The sequence below is a fragment of the Melanotaenia boesemani genome, chromosome 10 (genome assembly GCF_017639745.1).
Source record: "Melanotaenia boesemani isolate fMelBoe1 chromosome 10, fMelBoe1.pri, whole genome shotgun sequence".
Taxonomy (NCBI): Eukaryota; Metazoa; Chordata; class Actinopteri; order Atheriniformes; family Melanotaeniidae; genus Melanotaenia; species Melanotaenia boesemani.
Genome location: NC_055691.1, coordinates 21,296,125 through 21,315,379, shown reverse-complemented (window position 1 = coordinate 21,315,379; position 19,255 = coordinate 21,296,125). Strand labels below are relative to the sequence as shown.

The 19,255-nt window shown below is 39.1% G+C and overlaps 2 protein-coding genes across 3 annotated transcripts in view; one reads left to right on the top strand and one right to left on the bottom strand.

Annotated features, from left to right (window-relative positions):
- tmem117 (transmembrane protein 117) overlaps positions 1–3,595 on the top strand; it is a 47,773-nt gene extending 44,178 nt beyond the window's left edge. For both annotated transcript variants that reach the window (XM_041996579.1, XM_041996580.1), the window contains 2 exons: positions 995–1,124; positions 1,961–3,595. In XM_041996579.1, the coding sequence (XP_041852513.1) occupies positions 995–1,124; positions 1,961–2,622 (792 nt within the window). In that variant the 3' untranslated portion in view covers positions 2,623–3,595. The remainder of the gene's footprint in view (positions 1–994; positions 1,125–1,960) is intronic.
- Positions 3,596–13,097: 9,502 nt separating this feature from the next.
- nell2a (neural EGFL like 2a) overlaps positions 13,098–19,255 on the bottom strand; it is a 75,610-nt gene continuing 69,452 nt past the window's right edge. Inside the window, exons 18-20 of the mRNA XM_041997898.1 lie at positions 18,601–18,777; positions 15,370–15,594; positions 13,098–13,924 (exon numbers count right to left, since the gene is read on the bottom strand). Coding sequence (XP_041853832.1) covers positions 13,883–13,924; positions 15,370–15,594; positions 18,601–18,777 — 444 coding nt within the window. The 3' untranslated portion in view covers positions 13,098–13,882. The remainder of the gene's footprint in view (positions 13,925–15,369; positions 15,595–18,600; positions 18,778–19,255) is intronic.

Genomic DNA, 19,255 nt, shown 5'->3' with positions numbered 1-19,255 from the left:
CAAATTTCAGAACTCCAAATGTCATATTAGAGAAAACCTCTTAAATATGGTGGCAAACCTTTATGTACAGCTCTGGTAGCACAGTGATGTGTAGCGTTCGGAGGTTAGTCTCCTAAACCTGACATTGACACATATTCTTAAAATTGCAGGCTGGTCATCCAGAATGATGAATTCAATCACTCCCTTCGTAATACTTTTTTCCGTTATCACCCACAGGCGCTTATCTTTTTTTTTTGGAATCATGCTCTGGTCTCTGTTGACAATGTTGCTGAAGTTGTCTCACCATCTGTAGCTTCCTATTCAGCAGTTGTGCTATAACTGGGCTTTAACCCAAATTTTCTGATTATCAAATGGTGTCGTGACATTTATGACTAATGAGATGTCAGTCTGAGAGAGTCAGGTGTTGTTCATATTGATTAATCTTGTGGAGCAAATATGCCATTTAGAAAAAATAGCTGCTCCCATTTATATATACTTCTAAATAAAGCAAAGACTACAGTTACTTGTGATTACTTGTGACTGTTTAAGCTTTCCAAGAATTCTTACTTTTCTTCTTCTCATTGATGAATTCTGTTTTCTTTTCTAGGCATGCATTGTAACAGCTTTTTCTTTAAAAGCTAAGTGACACCACAGGGCATAGGCAGCTTCTAAATGTCAGTTTGGTCTGCTTGTTGATGTATTTTGACATGTTGAAGTCCCAGGGCACACGGGTACACTTCACAAGCCTGTAAACACACAGTGTGATCTACAGTCTACAGCGGCTGACACCATGTTTGACCTCCAGTCAGTGTGTGAAGAGATTCCACAGAGACTTAATATCAGCTAATATGAGAGACTTCAGTGTGCAACATCCAATAAAGCTGATACATGGTTGGCATTTGTCTTTGTCAATGTCTCACTTAAATGTGTTCAGATTTCACAGGCAACAGCATCGCAGGTGGAAACGGGATCGGTATAAACTTGTGTTAGTCTGTTTTTAATTTATTTATTTTAGGATTGGGAGTTCCCACATTTCATGGGTGACCTGGATATGAATCTGCCCGGAATGTCAACGACACATGTGAAGGTCAAGCTTCCTGTGTGCAAGCGTATCTTCAAAGAGGAGTACCACATTCATATCACAGGTAAATGCAGGCACAGCTGCTGCTGTTAAAGAACAGAGCCATCTCATTGTTTTATAAGGAGTACCTTCATCTTTTCCAAACAGCTCCACAAACCTGCAGTCATAAATTGATTAAGTAGCAGGAAGGACTCAAAATGTGCACCGGGGAGACGTACGTTTGTCCTATTTTTGGAATGAATTGTGAATACAAAACGTGCTGTGGTTGCTCTAGTTTTCTGTTCCCCGCTTTTTTTTTTCTGAAGAACTTCTCAGTTAAACCACAGCAACCATTTATAATGCATGTGTAGCCGGCATGTCACGCAGGTGCCACTATCTCCATTTTGTTCTGCCACGTGCACACGGCCTCTAAGAGTCATCAAGAGAAGGAAAAACCCAATGTTCCTGAGCTAAATGTTAAGCTGTTCAAACGCTCAGTGATTTTGTGAGAGGTTGTTAACCCTAATGCATTGCATATCCATTAAGCATGATGGAAATGGCTACACAGCGACGTGATTGGTTTAACTAAAAGCTTATTAACATCATATCTGGTAGAGAGGAAGGGAGCAGTGTCATGTATACCTAGGGAGACATCTACCTACTATCACTCAACCTAGAGAGATGGCTGTCCCATGATAATATAGTGATCTTGTTAAGAGAAATGGTACAGGAAGTAGCACTTGTAAGTGTTAATGTAAAGTGAGTGGGATTCCTGATAAATGGAAGTGACAGCATATCTTTCTTATTCGACTATGCCCTATGGATCTTCTGTGTAGGAGACTTGCATTACACATCAATTGGCGAGTAAAGTTATCTGTAAAGTTTTAAGACCTTAATCATATGTCATGTATCTCTTTGCAGGGAAGTGGTTTAACTATGGTATCATCTTCCTTGTGCTGATTCTGGACCTCAACATGTGGAAGAACCAGATCTTCTACAAGCCCTATGAATACGGTCAGTATGTTGGGCCTGGCGAGAAGATCTACACAGTGGAGGAGCCTGAAACACTTAGTGACTTTAACCACAGCACGCTCACTTACGATTGGCGCTCCACCAACATCGATCCCAGAACCAACCTGACCTATGTGAAACGAGACATGTTCCTCCATAGCCGCTACGTAGGGGCCAGCCTCGACGTCAAATGCCTGGCATTCATTCCGAGCCTGGCAGCATTTGTTCTCTTCGGTTTCTTCATCTGGTTGTTCGGACGATTTCAGGACAGCGAGACCTTCACGGAAAATCAAGATAAGACATATGAGAGAATTAAAAGAAAGTCACCGTCAGAGTATAGTAAGGAGATGGGTGTGACACCAGAGGAGATGCACATGACAATGAGTGAAAGCTTGAAGCGGTCGGGAATGCCGATGCTCCTGTCGGTGGATGGGCCTCACTTTGGAGCAACACCCTCTACAAACTCCACCATTTCGATGGAAACCCAAGAGACGCATCCTAGCATTGTGATTGACATTGCAATGCAGGATGAACCAGCAGTCTCTTTTGATGTCAACAGACTTTCACCATGAAACTTTGAACTGTATAACACCAGAAAGGTTACAAGTAAAATTAACATTAAGCAAAGATGTAGCTCGTAAACATCTTGGATTGTTATATGATTTCAGAAAAGAGTAAACCAAATCAATCAAGAGGTAAGAGGTGAGGAATCCTGCAAGCTGTTGCAGTCTTAATATATTTTTGTAGAACCTTTGTATAAGCCTGTACGTTGGTACCAGGGGTGATGCAGAAAGTGATTACAAGCAGCCCTTTTTAAACAGAAGGCAAACTCTTAATTGACATGGTGCTCACTCAGATTTTGCATTTTCATAATTGACTTTGGTCCAGTTATCTAATGGGTGCCTACATCAGAGAAGTGTTTCTACAGCTGTGACTTGCAGTCAGACTGATTTCTTTGTGTCAGAGCAGTGTTACAGCTACTGTTGTGCCTTGATATTTCATATGTTTATATACAAACCTATATTCTAACAGCCTATACAGCGAAAGGCAAGAACATGGAAGATGTACTAACTAAAGTCTGTTATTTAAACGTCTGTTATATGTTTTCATATCAAAAATACAAGTTTTACCTCCTTTAATCTGCAGATTGTTTTATTGTAATTTATTCTTCTTTAATGTCGCTTTTAATCTATTTTAAATGTATATCTCTTGTTGAAATGGCATGATCATCAGCATCAATGTACACTGATGACCTTTTCATATCCCCTCACTTGATATCAGTTTCGAAGATAATAAATGCAATCAGCAGAGATAAAATAGCAAACCAACAAGCCGCCTCGTGATTGCTGATGTGGCTGCTGCTACTTTTGCTGAATACCAAGAGAGTCAGAGAACTAGTTTTGCCCTTGGCATAAACATGCGATTGAAGTGTAGGGGTGGCTTCTTCAAACTCAGGGCTTTATGTCTAAATAATCCTTGAAGGTTTCAGAGGCAGTTTTGCAGGTAAATGCATGAAAAATGTTGAGTTGATTAATTACTCTCATGCAAAAAAAAAAAAAAAAAAAAAAAAAAAAAAAAATATATATATATATATATATATATATATATATATATATATATATATAAATGTATATATCCAAACACATTTGAACGCTGCAACATTTATCTTTACACATGCTTTAGAAGTTGCATTTTGCTCCTCAACTTATTCAGTTGTGGATTTTAAATTTAAAAGATGTGTCTCCTTAAATATTTATTTATTTAAAGTGCAGGTATTGCCTAAACCATTACCATATTGCTATGTTTTTCATATACCTTTGTCAACATCTCAGCTCAAATATAAGAGTACCTTGCAAATATTTGTGACCAAAGATGCCACACTATGCAGTATGAATCTCACACACAAACACACACTTACCTTTATTTATATATATATATATAGTATGTTTATTGTGATCAGGTTTTTTTTTTTTTTTTTGCCTTATGGCATTTTAGAGGCAGTTTCTCATAATTATTATCAATATTAATAATGTTATAATTCAACAAATAATTAAAATAGCCTATTCTCCCTTTAAATTCTGAATTATTGAAACAACTAAATTGTTAAGTCACTGTATTTTAAGGATAACCATTTAGATGCTAAGTTTAGATCTTGTTGGTTTTAGATTTTCGTGAAACAATTTAACATTATTCATTTATTTATTCTAATGAAAGCATAAGTATATTCAGCACTGTACTGGTAGAACATTTATACTTGAGTTCTCTCTGTGTGTGTGTGTGTGTGTGTGTGTGTGGGTGTGTGTTTGTTATGACACTTGTTTTTGACAGAGGCAACTCTGCAAAGAGGTCAAATTATTTAGCATAATTGTTTTGCAGCTCTTGCTTTGATCATTTTTCTTGTATACATTAAAGCTCAGCAGACAGAAAGGATATTTTGTGTTTCACCAAAGGGCAGAACCCTTTTGGACACAAGGGGGATCTAAGATGTTTATACTTCAGCGTTTGTGTTCATCTTTGTTTTTACTGTGTTGTGTTGCAAAACACATTCCTCAGTTCCTTTGGGTTTTTAAAAGCAGAGGAAGTCGTTCAATGTTTGTGCAGTGTGCTGTTCATCTGTCCTAAGTTTTTGTTGCCAATAAATGAACACATTTGTTACATACTGTACCTTTTGACTGCTTTTCATTTAATTACATGTGAATCCTTCTGGACAGTGTTATTGATCTTGTTAAGTAATTCCAACAAAGAAAAGAGAAAAGTTTTGGTTTACGTTTTCTTACATGCATGGATGGTAGTTGCCAAGCAACAGCACAGGTCAAGCTTCTTGCAGCTACTGACCCAATTAATGTGGGCGACACAAGAAATGATGACACTTTTTTCACAAGGACACTTGAATATGTAGCCTGCATACAAGACACCCAGCTCAGATTACAACCTGCTCAGGCCTGTTTGATTTATGCCGGTGGGAAACAATTTCAATTTGTTGCATATTTTGTTCCCCCTGGCGGGGTTTGTTTACGAGCATGTCTTTGTATAAATTAGTATAGATTGGATCAAAAATGAAGAAAACTGAACTCTGTAGACAAAACTGGTCCTCAGTGTGGGGTCAGGACTTCACCAAATGATGGCAAGACAAAATATGGAGAGGAGACAACCCCACTTCAAAAAGACCCAGTCTGCTATGGTTGGTTGGCTTCAGATAGATAGATAGATAGATAGATAGATAGATAGATAGATAGATAGATAGATAGATAGATAGATGGATAGATGGATGGATAGATGGAACCCATATTAACCCACTATTAATTAAAAAAAAATATTAGACCTCTCATTTTAACACATTGTATGATTTTTATCTGTTTAGTAGGATAATGAATTCAAAATTTAATTTAGATGTATCTGGTTACATTAAACTTATATATGTAGTTTTCACCTTGCCTAGAAAGTGTGTTGCCATATTTTGCAAATATGTATCACAGAGACATACAGGCTTCAATCAAAATGAATTTTTCTCTTAATTCAATGGTCTAAAAAAAACTATTTCATGTCAGATTATTAGGATTGTGTGTGGCTTGCAGAAAACAGGTTGAACAGAGATTGTAGGCTGAAAATAAATCTATCAGAACATGTGCTCATTTTCATGTCTGCCATTGAAATTAATGGACCAATGACCTGCTAGTCTGTGTGTTGGTGGGGGAAAACCACATCATACCAGGGTAATGGCTCTTCAGTGGGGAATCTCATTTCCTCAAGTCTTTTTGGAATTCAAAGATTTTATGTCAAAGTTAATCTATGTCCCAAAGTTCAGGTCAAACTATAATTTTTTTGATATATTTTAAGCGTGTTACAAACAAGAATTTTTATATACACACACATTTTTTCTGTACAGCTAATGTGAGGTTTTTGGTTTGAATGAGAGGCACTTTGTTTAAAATTGGACACAAAAATGAGCCTGAGCTGTACTTTGTGTTAAGTGATAATCAGTAAGCTAATGTGTTAAATTAATATCGTGAAGGGAACACACATAAGAATAGCTCAATGCTAGCAGTGTGTTGACTGTGGCATTTAACTCAAAGTGCAGTCACACAGAGCTGCTACCATGACTCCAGAATGAAAATGAATGAAATGAAATGAAATGAATGAAATGAAATGAAATGAAAAATACTTTATTAATCCCAAAGGGAAATTCAATATTGTAGTAGTAGTAATTTTTTTTTTTTTTTTTTTTTTTTTTTTTTTAAAAAACAATCACATTAATTAATTCAGGGCTTTGTTCTTCAGCCTGATAGCTGCTGGAAGGAAGGATCTTCTGTATCTCTCTGTCTTGCATCGGACTTGAACAAGCCTCCCACTGAACACACTCTGTTGTTTCGTCACGGCGTTGTGTAGAGGGTGTGAAGGATCTTCCATTATCTTCGTCAGCTTGTACAGAATTCTTTTTTTGATGATCAACTCCAGCGGCTCCAGAGTTACTCCAAGCATAGAACCGGCTTTCTTGATCAGTTTGTTAATTCTTTTCAAGTCTCTGGTTCTGATGCCGCTGCCCCAGCAGATTGCTGCAAAGCTGATTGCACTTTCAACAACAGACCTGTAGAACATTTGCAACATTTTGGTGCAGACGTTAAAAGATCTCAGCTTCCTTAAGAAGTAGAGTCTGCTCTGACCTTTCTTGTAAATGTACTCAGTGTTGCTTTTCCACTCAAGTCTGTTGTCCAGCTGAACTCCAAGGTACTTGTATTCCTCCACCACCTCCACCTCCTCTCCCATGATGGAAACACTTCTATGTGTGTTCTTGTTCCTCCTGAAGTCAACAATCATCTCCTTTGTTTTCTTGGTATTCAAGATGAGATGATTGTCACCGCACCATTTCACAAACTGACCGACCAGTTCTCTGTACTCTGCTTCTTGTCCATCACTGATACACCCAACAACTGCTGAGTCATCAGAGTATTTCTGCAGATGACAGAACTCAGAGTTGTACTGGAAGTCTGAGGTGTACAGCGTGAATAGAAATGGTGAAAGTACAGTCCCTTGTGGTGTTCCAGTGCAGCTGACCACCATCTCAGACACACAACCTTTCAGTCTCACAAACTGTGGTCTGTTTGTGAGGTAGTCGTAAATCCAGGTGGTTGTGGAGGGATCCACCTGGAATTTCTGCAGCTTCTCACACAGCAGAGCAGGCTGAATCGTATTAAAAGCACTTGAGAAATCAAAGAACATGACCCTCAAAGTGCTGCCTGACTGGTCTAGATGAGAGTGGGCTCTCTGAAGCAGGTATATGATGGCATCTTCAACCCCAAGCCCATTACGGTATGCAAACTGTAATGGGTCCTGAAAGGTGTTCACCTGCTTGCTGAGGTGAGCCAGTAAGAGTCTCTCCAGGACTTTCATGACGTGAGATGTCAGGGCGACTGGTCTGTAGTCTTTTGGTTTGAATGGTGATTTCCACGTGGAAAGGTTTATAGATTTATCATTTCAGGGCCAAGCAGTTTAAATCCAAGGTAAGATGAGAAAGATCCTTTTCAAACCCTGCAGCTAAATGCAATTTGAGGAAGAGATTCCACTCAAGGTTTGAAATCAGTGATTTGCGATGGAACAATGATAAGAGTTTGTGAAAATGGGGACAATTTAGGGTGTGTGTGACACATTTGTAAGGATGCCATACCAAATATGTCAACATTGAAGGCTACTAGAGTGTGACGAAGAGCTTAATTCAACTATAAAAAAAAAACAAAAACAAACATATAAAGCTCAAATGTGTGAAAAAAAAAATACTGTGGCATTCAGTCTAGTGGAGAAGATCAGTTTGCACCAAGCATGTTTCTGTTCAGTGTTTGTTGCTTTATAAAGCAATAATGTAATGAATATATATAAAACACACAGAAAAGGAAATTTGTCTTTACGCAGAACTGTTGTTTAATAGCATCTCTATTATTTTGTGTTTCAGCTGGACACAGTAATGTCCAACCTCCTATTGCTTTGTATGTATTTGGAAAATAGAGCATAATGTGTTGTCATCCGCCTGTTTTGCTAATCGCTAGCATGGCTAGCATAACAATAAGCTAATTTTAGCACCAACTAGAACATGGTAACTTTGGGTCTAAGTTCTGATTTCCAAGGCAAATGAAATGTGGCATAAAATGAAGTATCTGTAACCAAGAGATCACTGCTAATCTCTGCAAGAGTCTTTCATCTGTAACTATGTGTCCTGTGAAGAGTAATCACATCCACTGCACTGAATCCTGCTGCCCCACTCATTGCAAATGATGTCTAATAAGAGCCACAGCCAGATGGTGTTACTGGAAGATCTAAAAAAAAAATAATAATAATAATAAAATACCTGCTGTGAGAAAACAAAGCAGGTGTATAAACACCTGAGGTCTTGCTGTTGCTTGTATTTTGTCTGGGAAATAAATCTCATTGCCAGTGAGCATTAACTGTGTGACTGAGGCCTCCTCTAAGCCTGCCATGGGGCTGAGAAATGAGATATTGATTTTTTTGGGGGGAGGACCATGCTATAATTGAGAGAACATATAGAAACCAGAGTTTCAAAAATGTTTTCGAACCTACTTGTGTTGTTATCAATGTATTGACTGCCTTCACAATACAGTGGGTGCATTTGTGTCTGTAGCATTCATGAACAACCACATTCTGCTTTTGAATCAAGCTTTTAAGTGTTTTTCTCTTTTTTTGTTTATATCACAACAAAACTTAATTACAAATATTTAAACAAGCCTTCTTATCACAGTATTTTATTTTTATTTCTAATTGATGGAAGACTTGAACTGGTATTTGGAAAGAAAAGGTAAAAAAAAAAAAAAAAAAAAAACTGAAGCTCCATTGTTTCACCTAAAGCTAAATATAAACCAGAAAAATTCCCAGAGGGGACAGACAGCTACAGATCAGCTGGACTCTCCTCTGCTGTCTCTGAGCTATCCTCCAATTAGATCAGTGCATCATGTCCTGGCATGGCCCATCAATCTGTGCTGACAGCTCCGTGACTGTTGGAGACCCTGTGAAATTTATCAGCGCAGTCAGTCCCAGCCAGCTTGTAGGTTTCCCCTACGAGCCTTTTGCAGAGCCTGAGATGCTCCCCCTGGTCCTGAGATGATTCCCTGGTGGTCACAAGGGAAGCAAAATTCATCCTTCTGCGGGTGTCTGATACATGTAAGAGGAACACGTGGCTCGAATAAATCTCCCGGTTACTCACCCGAAGGACTGAATCTCCAGGCGAAGGTTTGTGATAATGATGTCTGCCTTGCTATTCCTCTGTGAAGGATCACATTTATTCTAATTGCACCTAAGCCAGATGAACTATAAGGCTAAATAATAACTGTTATTGTATTTATTAAATTTTATTTAGATGTGATTACACAACATTTAAACACTAGAAAGCAAAGCAGGGCAGGAGAAATTGTGTGCCTCAAATGTAAAAGAAAAAAACTTAATACACACACACATACACAAAAAAAAGAAAGTAAAAATCAGGCAGTATTTAAGATGTTCTTTTGACATCATGAATTTTGTTCTTTGCCTTTAACCTTAGTTTTGGACCTATAAGTTTGTGTCTGTCTGGCTTCTATCATCAAGACTTGATAAATGTACTGCACTGATGCATTTCCTATAAGGTTGCACATATGACCTCTTGACCCTTTTCAAAATGATAATTCATGTTAGTTTGGTTACATGTCTCTTATTACTCAAGTTTGGCTGGTGGTGGTTTAAAACTTCCTCCAGTGAAAAATGCTTGGCCATGACTCAGCTGGTATGTTTATCTCAAACTGTTACAATTGTGAGCTTAGGCAACTTTGTCCTTAGGCAAGACACTTAGCCCTTACATTGTCCTCGGGATGCTCATAAGTGAGTGATTGCATATAGCTAACATAGCACATAGTGCAGCATACAATCATAAGAGAAGCGTTGTATGAGTGTTTGGTTAAATTAGAATGATGGAGTCTTTTTTGCTTTTGGGTTCTTTAAATACTGGGACCTGTTCATAAGCATCTACTTTTTCAACTGCAGTTAAATGAGCAAAATTAGAGTTTATGATTATGTTTTAACTACATTTTGACTTTATTTCCATCCTCCCACCTCTTCCAGTGGCTTTCCTCTTTATCCTTTGCTCCTACCACAGTTGTATCTGGAAGCGAACGCCATAGGCACTGCTTAGCCATTGAGCATTCGAGTCAGTTCAACTTCATGTTTTGGCTGAGCCTCTACACGTGTGTTCAGTCAGTCCTGCTGAAGCTGTAACAGATGAACAGAAAACACTGTCTAGCCTGCAGCAGTAAGAGATAAATGCTGCAAAATGAGATCTGTCGCAATTTTCCTATACATTCAGTACTGTTGACTTTGCTAAATGCACATATATGAATACTTTTGTGTAATTGAATGCTAGAGTTTTGCTAGAAAAAAAATGTTCGCCCACACATTTTGAGGACCAATTAGTGCTATTTGGGGTACAGAAGAACAAAAAAAGCAGTCAAGAAAAAATGTTGCTTATGCATCTTATTAGTTTAAACTTTCTGTCAAAGTGAAACTGACTTTTTGTTTTTGCTTTGCCTCACCAGCCGCAGTCTCAATCATATGTGTGGTCATTAACAGTGAATATAGGACAGGCAGTGAAGTGGACTCCCTGTGGGTCCAGGCATCTGTTGCCGGGGGTTCATCACTGCCATGGAAAATTGGACATTTAGGAGCCAGCTGGAGGACCAGTTTGCCCTGCTGCGCCACCACTACTCAGGTGCCCACTGGCCTCATGCCACCACCAGCTAGAAGCAACTGGACTAGAACAGGCCAGATGGTGGGTCTACCAACCCAGGAGCAGCCACTTCAGACTGCCCTCTGTCTGCACACTGCCCCAACACTCAACTTGGGAGGGATAAGTTTCAAGTCATGGATGATATACTAAGGTAAAAGTTTTTAGGGCAAGTGAGGTACAGAAAAAGCACGAGTGTAGAGTGTGTTTGCATATATATATATATATATATATATATATATATATATATATATATATATATATATATATATATACTTTATTCCGTTTTGTGTTTGTTAATGTAAGAAGCTGCAAGATAGATCCATGGAATCTGTCAGAGGAAAGAAATGGTTCCACGGGGAAATGAAGCCATCTCCAGGCTGAACTCATTTGTCGGTGACTGTGAACGGATAGATAATTATATTAGGAGCTTTAAGAGCTCTTCTGCAATACAACTATTACTACCATCTCCTGAGGCTCAGGCTGAAGTAGGGAGGAGAGAAAGCTGTGTGCTACATCCATGGTAGCTATTGCTCTGCATCCAAATCTGCAGATGTGAAAGTATATCCATCATAAGGGGCCTTATTTAAAACCCCAAATAATAGAAGAACACTGCAATATTAGATCTCTGAAGACTAATTTAATTTTTGGTATTCAATTCATAGTGTAAAATATATTTAAAGTTGAATCTGAAAGTGGAGCAGGAATATCTTATCTCCGAGGATACCAGCTCTTGCATATACTGATAATCCTTAAAGTACTCCTGTATATTTGTCGTACTGCTTCTCTTACAGGTCTAACTGTCTCCATGCAGGACTTTTAGAGTATGAGATGAATTAGTGTCACAGCAAGTTAGGAAACCAGACGGATTCAACCAACAACCAGCTAATATGATCTAGAGTGAAAGCTTCCACTTTGAATGGATTTAATATTTTACATGAAAAGTTGGTTACATGCATACTGGTTCAAGATTTCTTAATGAGGGAGGAGACAGACATTCTCAATAATACTTATCCATGTTAAATTAAGTTTTTATTGTTTAAAAAAAAACATATACAACTAATTTTCCCATGTTTGTTTCCAGAACAAACAAATGAAAAGAAGTCTCCTTGTCTGAACCCCAGCTGGGGCCTTTCTGTGTGGAGTTTGCATGTTCCCCATGTCAGCATGGGTGCTCTGCAGGTATGTCGGCTTCCTCCTGGAGTTAGGTTAATTGGTGATTCTAAATCAACCCTTGGAGTGAGTGTGTGTATGCCTGTTTGTCGTATTTGTCTCTGTGATGACCTGGCACACTGCCTCTTGCCCATTAGCAGCAAGTATCAGCTCCAGCTCCCCCTTTTTTCATCCTGAACTGAGTATGTTGGGATAGAAAATGGATGGATGGATCTTTGGAATAGTTGTAGCTTCTTCAAAACAATTCCATGTCACACCTATGTGTAAATGTGTAAGTGATAAATTGATTCTCATTGAAACCCATCTATCTTTTCTTAAGTTCTTATAATTTCAAATGTAAGTCTCTTTGGATAAAAGCGTCTGCTAAATGACTGTAGAATAGAGTAGAATAGAATAGAATAGAATAGAATAATTCCCTCGAGCATCTTGAAAATCTTTGCTGCTGCTCTCCCTGCCCCAGGTATCACACATTTGCAGATGGAACGGGACAGGGAGGTCCTAGAGCAGGGCAACACCACCACATTTAGACTACCTGCTACAATTGTAGTATTACTTTTTATTTATTTATTTATTTTAGAAAGGTTGGCCTGACTGAAGAGACTGTTACAAATTTTGCAAAAAGTTACAGACAGAACGTAACGATCCAGTTTATTTATTTATTTCAGGAACATCAGTTGTTGATCCACTTGGACTTGTGTGAAAAAAGGGAACAATGTGTAGGAAAGAATAAATTACAATATCTTTGTTAATTTATTTTCAGTTACAGTGAAACCTATTAATAAGAACTTGTGAGAATGATAATGAACTAAATGTTTCTAATTAGTTCACTAGCAACCAGCTGAAAGAATAAGCACTAGCAAAAGAATCTTTTGTTGTTAGCTGGTCGCCTAGAATGTGTTCTTAATAAGTGTAAATCACTTAAACTAATCAATATCCTATTATCAGTGAATTATTCTTTAACTCTAATTAAGGTTAATTCATTCTAATTTTCTAAATCGGGGTTCAATGAACCTGAAAAACTCTTCTTAAGAGCAACATATTTAATATTCATGAGTGCTCAGTATCTAGATTAGATCGAAATAAATAAGTGACACTCATATACAAGTCAGACACAAGAACTAAATGTAAATGGAAATACTTTATTTCACTAAAGCACAATAACAAGCTTGGAGATCAAAATTACAAAATGTAGAAGTCAAACAAAATGCTACAAAGCACCACATAATATAGACGACTTGTAAATGTGGCAACAGAAACTTAAGCTATCTGCCTTTATTCTATCTAAGGTATCATCATCATCATCATCATCATCATCATCATCATCATCATCATCATCACTGAGAATTTAGAAATCAGCAAAAAAGTTTGGACATCAAGCACAGTCATGCCAGTAATAGTAATATCTTACAGTTTCATGTAGCAATGATTCGGAGTGGGGAACTGTGATCCTTAAAGGTTCACTCTACGTGGTGAGACAGAACAAAGAGAGTGGGTTTGAGGGAGCTGTAGTCCATCATCTGTTTGGTTTGTATGATACAGGTTGGCATTTGGTATAAAGGAATTGAGGAAGCAGGCATGAGCCACAGACTGTTTGCAAGTTACTTTTAATATATAATGAGCACAAAGTACCAGACAGAGGGAGTTTACTGTATGGGGTCATGTAATAAGAACTTTAAACTGCAGATATTCAGAGGAGAGAGTACCTGAAGGTTAAAGCTGGACTGTTTGACAGTGTGCCCTGGATAGTATCCTCCATTCATCCGGTTAGCAGGTCAAACACCAGCCTGACAGTGCAAACACTATTTGACCCAGGCCCATTGTGAAGAGGACTGTGAGGTGACACAGGGGTGTTGTTACTTTTTTACATGGAGAACACTGTACAGGTGCCTTCAGATCTGCCAGGACTAAAGGCACATGGGGTCCACTGAGCAACAGATGTGTCCATTCTGGAAATGAGAGGCAAGAGAAGGTAAAGAAACACAGGTGGATTATTGTCACACTTTAACCTCAGGCAAACTCTTAGAAGTTAGCAGATGGTATTTTTCGGGTGGTGGCACCGCAGTATGCAGGCTTGCTTTGGCATTTACAGCATCTCTGAGTGTCATTTCACCACCAACTGATCCAAGGAAGCAATTTTCAACTAGGAATTTAAATGTGAACGGTCAATGAGTCATGGATTAACAATCTGGCCAAATCAGAACTAGATGTGAGTGGAACGCTACCTTAAAAAGAGAAAATATCCATGTATTTTAAGTGAAAATAAATATCTGAAAGCTTCCATTAAAAAGGGCAGCGATCATATTTCTGTGATGTGGAGATTATTATCAAGCAAGTATAAGGAGAATATTTTATCTTAGAATTTCAGGCAAGCGAGCTGGTCTTGGTGGATTAGTTCTGTAGCTGAGGAAAACAATTCATATTTGGAAACAAAGAGGATTTTGCCTGCATAGCTTACTCTAAATGACTGCTCAGTCGCACAGTAATAAAACTTGTAGAGAGCAGCTTTCTCCAATTTGATACACTGAAGCAAATTATGTGTGTTTCTTTCCATTTCTTTGACAAAGCTCCATACATTGCAAGTACGACTTGGTGCAAACATGAGCTTGTTTAAGACACCTTGACTTCCTGCAGCAGCCGAGCTAGAGGCTGCCAGAGGAGAGACTGACAGATGATCTCTCAGAGCAGGTTCATCTTTGGCTCAGACTTTAGCTCACTTTGAATTAAAGGAGTGGTTCATCATTTTGGGAAACAGCCTCATTAAAACTATGTATGACGACTGGAAACAGGAATTCTGTCATCACTTTGAGGTTGCTGGACAACCAGCAACTCGACCAAGGGGCCGCCAAGCAAATAACCTCATAACACTGCAACTTGATATTTTAACATTCTCATCAACAGCTAATTAAATGTTTGATTTTGTTAGCACCTGACAGAGCCAGGATGGCTGTTTGCAGCCGTAATGCTAAGCTAAGTGGCTTAAGCAATAAAGAGAATAAGCATATTTCTCCAATGTTGCCTGTTTGCATGCAAAGGCATTCGTTTTTGTAAATCCATAAAAAATCTCAGGTTTGTATGTTTGAAAGGGAATTATTCTCAAACAGAATATGTCTGTTTGGTTTAAAAAACTCTGAATCTAACTTGGAAAATTAGAGTTTCTCTCATAAAGTCATCACTATGTGTTTTATGGTGGTTTCCTCTATCCATGGCCAATTCAGACTGCTCTCTAAAAGTGAAGCCTTAAAGCTGACCAAATTGCCTTTGCAAAGCAAAGATTGGATTACTGTTTACCCTGTTTTCTCTTTAAAGAAGGTTCTCATTTTATAAACCATTTTTCTTAGGTGTTTAATCTGCCACTGAATTGTAATCTGCTGTTTTGATACTGGCGGCTTACCTTACACTGGCACAGGGTGCACTCTGTGCCGTGTTTAATCCAGGAAGAGCCGCTGAAACGTGAGATGTTGTGTTCGTCCATGCACGTCTTGGTGATGTCATTGCGGATGGTGTCAGCCTGGCAGGGGTCGGTGACACAGCGGGGACAGCACTCGCCCTCGGGCACCACGGTGAACTCGCAGTCCACAGGAGGGCATGGTAAAGGCCAGCAGTCCACCTGCCCCTGCTGTGAGGGCAGAAGGAGAAACTCTCAGATGAATCAAGAAAGAAAAGGAGAAAAACTGAAAAAATCTCTTTGTCACACCTAAACAAGTTGCTCATGCAAACACACATATTACTCCTGACGTGGTATAATTTTCCAGCCAGAGGGACAATCTCTATTTGATGAGGAGGGAAAAAAAAGTTGCTAGTTACGAAGAGGAGGGAAAAAAAAGTTGTTAAGGTACCAAGAAAATATAGATGAGTGGAGCAATCTTCTAACAACGTCAGCAGTTTCTGCAGACTGGGGAAGTTTGTATTGCAGCTTTCTAATTGTCCTATTGTCATACCCATATTAAGCTCATAGCAAATTTCCAGCACTGAAAGCCTTATTGTATTTTTGCTGCTTCCATCTTTTAATGGCCTGAGAAAACAAGTCATACATTTTGATTGTCATTGCAAATTCTGCCTTATGTGGGCTGTACATCCCACTGGCCTGACCCACTTCAGCTTACAGTGACATTGATGGGAAGTTTTGACATTATTTATTAGTAAAGATAGATATTTATATGTTTAGACTGTAGGTGTTTGAACACACCTGGTAAGAACATATTGAGTTTGAAGCTTGACGTAAGTGTCCCACTGGGGATATTTATATCACTGAAAATTTTCTGGCTCAGCATTTCAGAAATGTTGTATAAATTAGCTTAGCTATAAGGCACATGGCCTCCCACAGCGCTAATGCCCACTCTTTGCCTCTGTGTTCAATGTAAACATCCAAAATGGAAAAAGTGTCACTCTTTACCAGCAGCTAGAGGGAAGGATTGAACATAGCCTCAGGTATTTGTCCCTCACTGTGAAAAAGAACACTGTCATCTATGTCTGTTTATGCTGATGTGGCCTATGATCACAATAGGCAAAAAGATTTGCAATACAGTGTTTTCAGTATGAAAACTGTATCACACTTAGGCTGAAACCTGCCTTTGACTTCGTTGTAATATTTAAGAGGCATATTAGCTGGCTTTTCATTCAGTATTCTTGGTATCTTATTGCAATTTAATCTCTTTGCTCTCACATAGAATGAGGGTTTCGCTAAAGTGAATGTTACAAAATACCTCCAGGACATTAAAACCATTGACGTGTGTTTTCTTAAATACAACTTACATGCATTCTAATGGAAGTCAGCACTCCCTGAATATTCTGGTTAATTAACAAGATAGAAAATAACAAGTGGCCTATGTGTGCAAAGTCTGCAGAGACCACATTCTTGATTTCACGTAACTAAACGTTTAGCAGAGAGTGATTCACATCTTGGTCCTGGAAGCATTTTTGCCCATCTGCTTGCTGTCACTGTGTATTTCAAGTCCCCTGCTGAGCTTGGACAGCCACTGCTCTGCTAAGTGTAGCAGCATTCAAGGTTCATTTCACGTTCCTGTCACGCTACTGGAGCAGCTGTAAGGTTTTGCAGGAACCAGGAGCTGCCTGCTCTTGCAAGTGCTGCTCTTCCACTCTATGTGCTTGGGCTCCTCTGTTTTGCATGTACATCTGTGCATCTTTAATTGAGCATCCTTTATGTCTCTCTGTGTATATGCCTGGACATCTGCAGGGTGTGTGTTTTCTTGGTGATAGGTGTGCTGACATTTTCAAACATGTGTACACTGTGTATATACTTGTGTTTACCCTGTATGTGTGCTATGCTGTAGTGACAGGCACGTCTGGCTTCTCAAATGTGTTTGTGTCAACACGTATAAGTGCCTGCGGTGAGCATGGCCGCGGCGAGAGCGAGGCTGAGTGAACCCATTTTCAGCCGACTGTGCTTCCCCGCTGGCTCTCAACTGAGCAGTGATTTTCAGGCTGCCCTATAATGGCGTGCTGTAAGAAACCTGAAAAAGCAGCCCTCAGGTCCGAGCACTGAGATGGCATTACAATGGAGGGAGTGAATGGGACGGGATGTAGGAGCAAAGTGCGGGCATTGGTTTCTACTCAAAGCATAAATCTGTCACTGGATCCAACATTACAGTATCTTAGCTACAAGTATAGCTAATTTTTAAAAGCAATGCAGAGTGGCTGAAAAGAATAAAAAGGAGTTGTAGAGTGCTCAGGCTGAGATTCACAGCAAGGATGATTTGTGAGTAACTGAACAGAGGAAATGACTGGTGTGGTGTGTGTGTTATAGCTGGTGAAAGCCTGGGTAAGACAAGGCAGTGTTGTGGAATGTAAAGCATGTAATTTGCATTTAATGTGCATTTGTCTTTGAGGTAAAAGAGGTATCACAGGTGGAAAGATTTATTGATTTTGTCAGGTTTATTGGGGAAACACTTGCAAAATGCTTCCCTGTTGCTCGAACAACAGCACTATGTAAACCTCAGAAAAGGTCAGCACAGCAGAAGATGTGAACACAAATAGTGCATATGTCTCACTGTGAGAGATTCATGTTGGGAGTGCCATGTTATTTTGTTTGGTTTTGACGAATGGGTCTGCATGCACAGTAGAGGACACTTGAAATTATAAGAAATACACGTGCAGCACATACTCATCAATCAACACAAGCACAAACTGTCCTCTAAGGACACAAATAACACTCACTATTATATCCGACTGCTATTACACTCTTGTTTTCTCAACCTTGGAAGTATCCTTGAATAAAATGTGTAATTCCTTCACAGCAGACAACAGTGAAGACAGTTCTTTGAATTCTTACAAATCAAAGTAATCATTCACGCTCTTTCTTCGTTCACCAGACAGAAACTAATCTTCATTTATTTCCTGAATACAACCTTCCCATTCAACTCTTAATCACTCCCCCTCACTTTTGCCTCAGAATACTGTATTTCTCCTTGACTTTTTATACCCAGCACATCTCTCATTCAGCATTTCCATGGAGACCGAGGTATTTGTTACATTTCTTGTATGGACACTGCGGCACAGTAATGAATGCTTCTGTTCTTTTCATTTCTCCCCCTTTAATGGTTTTTGACAAAAGCAGCAAATTCCTGCAACATCAATTTTGTTAGATTTATCTGCCGCTACTCACCAGGCACTGGCACTGCTGGCAGTTCTCCACCCATGTATCGCCACTGCCGTAGGTGAGCAGGCCATTCTGGTGCAGGCACTGGCTACTCAGTCGTGGGTCGCACTCAGGGCAGCAGAACAGGTCGGCGTTGGGGTTGTCACAGTCGCACACCATTCTGCGGCACATCACCTGGCCAGCCTGAGAATGGAATACAATTAAACATAGGACTGCCCACGGGCACGATCAAACCTTCACACACAAAACAGAAAACTACTTGTTTGACGAGTCATTAAACATATATGTCCATAATAAATTATGTACTAAAAGCCGTAAAGTCTGACCCTTTTGAAGCTGTTATTTTATCATTCTGTCGGGGAGATGTTTGAGGACACACTACTTGGCTGTCTTCTTGTCCCTAAGGGGCCTTCCAACTGTCTGAAATAGTTCTCTATTTATATATGGTGATGTCACATCAATGTGTCTAAAACGTAAAGGGAATTAGGCATATGAATGAATGTTTAATGAAGGCACAGTGCTGGGCAGGCACATGGAAGCATTTTGCCAATAAACTAAATAATTAAATGTCAGAGTGTTTAAGCCAGCAATTCTTTTGATAATCATTTAATCAAATCTGACTCTTGGTCAATGAAGACTAAAGTTTTTTTTTAGATTCAGA